This window comes from Frankliniella occidentalis, unplaced genomic scaffold, assembly GCF_000697945.3.
Source record: "Frankliniella occidentalis isolate FOCC.00 unplaced genomic scaffold, Focc_3.1 Scaffold442, whole genome shotgun sequence".
Lineage (NCBI taxonomy): Eukaryota > Metazoa > Arthropoda > Insecta > Thysanoptera > Thripidae > Frankliniella > Frankliniella occidentalis.
In genome coordinates, this window is record NW_026267561.1 from 93,485 (window position 1) to 99,320 (window position 5,836).

General features: G+C 54.1%; 1 protein-coding gene across 2 annotated transcripts in view; it reads right to left on the reverse strand.

Moving 5' to 3' along the window:
• Positions 1 to 131: 131 nt before the first annotated feature.
• The window catches only part of LOC127751349 (mucin-1-like), a 73,842-nt gene continuing 68,137 nt past the window's right edge, over positions 132 to 5,836 (reverse strand). The window contains exon 4 of one of the 2 annotated variants that reach the window (XM_052274797.1): positions 132 to 918. In XM_052274797.1, coding sequence (XP_052130757.1) covers positions 617 to 918 — 302 coding nt within the window. In that variant the 3' untranslated portion in view covers positions 132 to 616. The remainder of the gene's footprint in view (positions 919 to 5,836) is intronic. The other variant, XM_052274796.1, reaches the window with a different exon arrangement.

Below are 5,836 nucleotides of genomic sequence, written 5' to 3' on the forward strand. Positions count from 1 at the left end.
CACGGGGAAACCCTTTGAGAGCTAAGCGCACGGCAGACAGGGGGCGGGCGGGGGTGGAGGTAAGAAAGGGATCAGGGAATCCGTTTGGGAAGGAGTTTCCACCAGGGGATTAAGGGCGGCGCGGGAAAAGAAGAGAGAGGGAGTGAGAAGGGGGGACAGGCGGGCGGGTAAGGCGGACGGACAGACGGACGGGCCGTCGGACTGTCACGGGGCATCAGTGAGTGAGATGCTAATTCACTTCGCTGCCAAAAAACAACCGGCCTCTCGCGGCGACACAAAGACAAACTCCACCGACCTGCGTCTGCTTGCCTCAACTCTTCTCTTTCTCTATCCGTCCGTGGCACTCTAACTCTCTCTCTCTCTTCAACCACGGACCGCCCTTTTTGACGCCTCATTCACTGCTACTTGATTCCATTTTTTTTCTCCTAACGATCTTTCTTTCCTCCAGCAGCACCGGGGGGCTTGGAGGCCGGATTCGGCCTAATCCTTTCCAGGCGCATGACTCGGCACCTCTCCCACTCACTCACCTGTGCTCTTGCCGTCGTGCTCTTGCTTGAGGGCGGGCATGCCGGCGCCGGGGCCGGGGCCAGCGGACGCGGTGAAGGTGGAGCGCTCCTCAGCGGCCGGAGGTGGTGGCGCGGGGGTGGCGGCCGCGGCGGGCGCGGGTGCTGGCGACGACGCCGGCGACCGCAGGGGCGGGGACCGCGCGGCCGCGACGGCGGCGGCTGCCCCGGGGTTGGCGGCGGCCGGCGTGGCGGCGCGCAGCTGCGGGGTGGCACTGGCCGGGGGTGGCGCAGGGGCGGAGGTGGCCGTCGCGGCCCCCGTGGGTGGCGCGGGTGAGGCGCTGGACGGCGGGGATGGGCTGCGTCCGGGGCTGCGTCCTGGGCTGCGGCTGGGGCTGCACGACGGCGATGACCGCTGCAACACGAAAACAAACGGAGAAACCGCGTTAAAACAGCACGAGAGAAATTAGCAATTTGAACTTTGATTGAACGCAATAAATCAATGAAAATAACACAGTCTCCCCTTCCTTCCCCCTTTCCCCTCGCGCTCTCGCCCTCGGGGTGACTCGGCCGTAGCAGCGCGCCTCATTACTTCCATGTCACTACTAATCAAAACGGCACTTGATGTCGTTCATTGGACGAACACGCTTTGTGACAGAAAGAGAGCGATGCCCCCTCCCCCCGCACCTCTTCCGTCCCCCTCCTTCTCACGCACTTGCTTCTCTCTCTCTCTCGCACACACTCTGTCGCGTCCCGTACACCCCTAATACTCCCGCCGCCGGAGCGGCTGGAGCGTGAAGGTATGCCGCGACGGCTGACCCGGACAAATATCCCCCCCCCCTCTCTCCCCAATCCCCCTTTCCTTTCCACAACTCAACCCCACCAGGCGTGCATGCATGCGATATCACCACTCCATATCGACAGGAAAGGGATTATCTCGCTCAGTTTGAGGGAGGCGAGAGCGGAGAGGGGCAAAGAGCTAAGCAGCAGCAAACAGCGGGGGAAGAAGAAAAAAAAAGGAATGACGAGTTCGGAGATGAGGCTCGCGCCAGTAAAATCGTTATCAGGCGAAAGCAGAGGCCGTGGGGCTGCTGCTAATCCTATAACGACGGGATAGTGTTGCATCCATTGCTTTCTTTATTTCTTCTTCCGGAAGAACGAAATAAGTTGCAGTGGAGACTGGAGGGAGAAAAAATCGAAAATAAGAAAAATTCCTCGGAAAGTTAGTATAACATATTCTAACCTCATAATAACACGAATGAGAACAGAATATTTTACATAGTTATAAGAACCGCCGAAGGCTTGCCGTGCATACTCGCTCATACGACACAGCTCGCGACCGTCGATCCAGGCGCCACTTAAGGCGTGTGACGTCCTAAGACAACATCCATCCAGACTCCTCGGGCGCGCCACGCCGCGCGACGACGCGCCACGCCGCGCCTCGCGGCCAGAGACACAGCGTAGATTGAGCGAGTTAACTCCCGCGGCTCGGCCCCGCAGTACCCGCGCGCGCCTCTCGCCGGCTCACCCGACTTGAAATCGACCAAATTTGGGTCAATTGAAGTCAAAAGGCATCAGAATGGCCATCCCGCGATTGGGGCTGCGGGGACAGCTTAGCCCTCCCGTCGCCCTCGCCTCCCGCGGTGCGCGGCCCGCATGGCTCCAATCACTTGCTCTTAATTTCACTCACTCTCTTTTCCCTCTCCCCCCTTTTTTCCATAATCTAAATATGATGGCGAGGTTAAGCGGACCGCGACCCCGGCCTCCGCGCAGTGCGCATGATGGAGGCTGCTGCTGGAAATCACTCTTCATGAATCCCAGACACAACGGTGTGGGAATTAGATGAAAAACAAAGATATTCGTCCATGCAAAGAGCGGTAAAAGGCGTGAAATAAATCAACAATTCGCTGTTTATGTGTTTTACTGCACCTCTCAAAATATTTGTTTTTTCAATCCATTGCTTTGCTTTCTTTCTCCTCGCATTATTTATCGACTGCAGTGCGCAACATCGTCGTGCCTCTCACACTAGAGCATATCAAGAGTGGGATTGTGGCGGTGGGCAAGCCGGTGTCGAGGCCTCTAGGCGAGCCGCGGGCGGGGGCGGGTGAGCACATCTTAGTAATTGTGCGATTCCCAGAAGGACTGCATCATGAGAAGCCCCATTCTATGTCGTTACTTCCTAAAGGCTACCGTCATAGCAAACGAAGCGCCGGCGGCGGGCTGTCCATGAGAAAGAAGGTCCCGCCAGTCCCCGCCCCTCACCGGCAGTCGAACCCACAGCGCACGGTAGTGTACTGTACGACCGGAGCTGTCAGAGCAAACAATCGAGTGAACAACAATTGTGCCGCGTGTTGGAACGTGACACAAAACACTTATTTGACATAATCCATCCCACTCCTTGTTTAAGTATTCAAATAAATATTTTATTACGTCAAATATCACAATACTGTTATTTTTAAATTGAAAGTAGTGCGATGTGACGAAAACGATGGCCGTCAATCGCGTGCAATCCTATTTTTTCCTCATTGAGTTTCCTCGTGCTCGCAGACGTCAGTGGCGTCGTCGTCATCCAAGTAGCAGTTGGTGTCTATGATGTCTCTCCCCGGGGAAACACCACGGGCACGGCGCCGGGCGGCGCGGGGAGAGGCGGGGCGGAGAAGCCCAGACGGGGGCGAGCAGGCGGGGCCGCCGGCCGCCAGAGGACACTTCCAGAACAGGTTCTGCGCGCGCCAAACTCGGCCGGGCCGCCGGACCGCGGCTCATCCTAAGGTTGGGGACGGCCGGGTCGGGCCGTCTGCTCGCGGTGCAGACCGCCGCACCGCGACACGCCGCGGGGCCAAACCCGAGCGCCACACCACGCCACAGATTTCCTTAGCAGCTCTGCGTCATTTCCTCAACCGTTCATTCTCTCTCTTTCTCTCTCTCTCTCTCTCTCTCTCTCTCTCTCTCTCTCCCGCCACGTCACCTGTCCTTTGGACTCTCCTCGGGTGCGACAGAGACACACGCAGCGCTTTGCCCCCTTCCCCCCGTCACGGACCAACGGGTCTGCTTCTGCTCCTCGCGGGGTCGCCGTCGTAGGAGGTGGGGGGAGAACGTCCTCCCGCTACTGCATCATTACCAAAGGCTGATACCTCTGTTCACTCCGCCGGGACAGACGAGGCAGCCGGTCAGCGGGGCAGTCCCGTATATGCGTTGTTGTGTAACCAGATTTTTGGTGCAACATAGCCAGTCGCTCTCTGTGACTGATAATTATTTAAGTTCTATTAAATAGTATTTGTATCAGTGCTGATTGAGAATCCATTGATCGATGGGTGATTATCTGATGGGTGAGGTAAGGAAAGGGTGAAGTCCTTGCATGTCTTTATAAATATTATTATTCAATTAATCAATATACGCAACACTGCACTCTTTCCATCGAGACAATACACTTTCAACACACTCCAAACCATGAGTTCCAACACTGCTCACCTATAACCTTACTACTGAAAAGTCCTTTGTCATGGTGTCCGGAGGCGCACTGGTCCACTCTCGCTGATTCCTGATGAGCTCCTCCCGACCGACCGTCCCAACTGTCTCCACCTGCTGATCTGACTGAAGTGACTGAACTGACCCGGAGCTCCTCCCGCACAGCGCTTATAAGGACCAGTGCCTCTCCGCATCACGTGACCTCCCTAGACCAATAGAATCGCAGCTGGCCACCTCACCCTTTTGCACACGCTCCACGTCTGCAAAAGAGGGTGGGGCCCGCTCCTACTTCTACGAACTATTTCTCTCTCTCACACACCTTTTTTGGATATCCAATTATCTCGCGTCCCTACTCGTCCAAAAACTAGGAATAAGTGTGAGCGGCACAGCGGGAGGGCAGAGCGAGAGGAGGCAGAGCCGGTCTGTCTGCGCTAGTCCTCACCCACAGAGAATGTGGAAGGGGGCAGCGCCACATCCGGCCGCCGGGCCATTCTCCGCTCGCGCTGATCGTAACATGAGCTTAATCGACGTTCGGATTTTGTCATGATTTTAATTAGATTATTGAAGTTGTGTGCATCAAAGGTGCACACAACAGCGTGACGCGAGGCAACCATGTAATCCGCGGGCACAGATCGCTCATTGCAGGAGTATGAGGAAGACTCTTATTTAATTACGGCAGAGATGATGATTCCTCGATCGATTATAATCGTAAATTTCGCTGCTTTGCTAACGTATATCACCTCACCTAACATTCCATCTGGAATGCCTCGACTTTGTTCCTACTACTGTATATACTACCTCCTGCTCGCGGAGGAAACAGCAGCTGGCAGTCTCCATCCGCCGCTGGCTTCCAGCTATTCGAATCATTTCTGTCCATCGAGCTGCCTAATTATCATTATAATTATTACGATAATATGATGATGTTGGCTCGAGATGCTTGGCTATATGGATTCTTTTTTTTTCGCCTTGTCAATAATGATGTCCGGTGAAGTTCACCGCCAAGGAGTTATGCCCGGAAAGGAAAAAGAGGGAAGAGACAGAGAGAGAAGGTAGATAGATAGCGAGACAGAAGGAAAAGGAAAAGCTGGAGGAGGATGTCCCCCGGGCCCGGGCGGGACACTGCAAGGTTATAATTTACACAGCGCACTTTTCCCCTTTTTCAGACACTTGACTTCCGGAAGCTTCCTGCGTTCGCCGCGAGTCCAGCAACAGCAGAAGCAGTATATATCGCTAGAGTATATATTTCTTTAATGACTTTCGGACATTCGGTGGTCATTTTACCGAGCAGAGACAGACGTTATTGTTGTTGTGAAAAAAAGCTTTCGCAGCCGAGCTTCAGCGGCGCGAGCATTCACTCACCCCCCCCCCTCTCTATCTCTCTCTCACCTACAAAAGAGAAGGCAATCTAATAGGGATCGTCGACCATCAAACCGGACGACAGTTAAAGATGCGTTCTATCCGCCCATAAACACCTCTCCCGGAGCGCACGCACCGGCCGCGAGACCAGCAACATCCAGTGCCATTCAGCGCACACGGCGAGCCAATAGAGACGACGCGGTAGGGTACGAACGAAACGTCCGCACTCTTTGCAGGTTATGCTAAAAATGTGAAAACATGGCAAAATTTCAGGGGCTTTCATTTTTATATCTGCTCCTAAGAGCAGACTGATGAAGAGGGACTGATCTACTTTTGATGACAGTGAATAATACCCTCAAATAAAAGGTAGAAAAAGCTTCAAACATGCTTGGAAAAAAGTGGCATTTAGTTGCCATTCTTATTTGCTCGGGGCAAAATTTCGAAGAAGCTATTTTTTTATAAATGCTATAATTATAACCCATCTCAATGCAAAAAATCGGTATTTTGCTTTT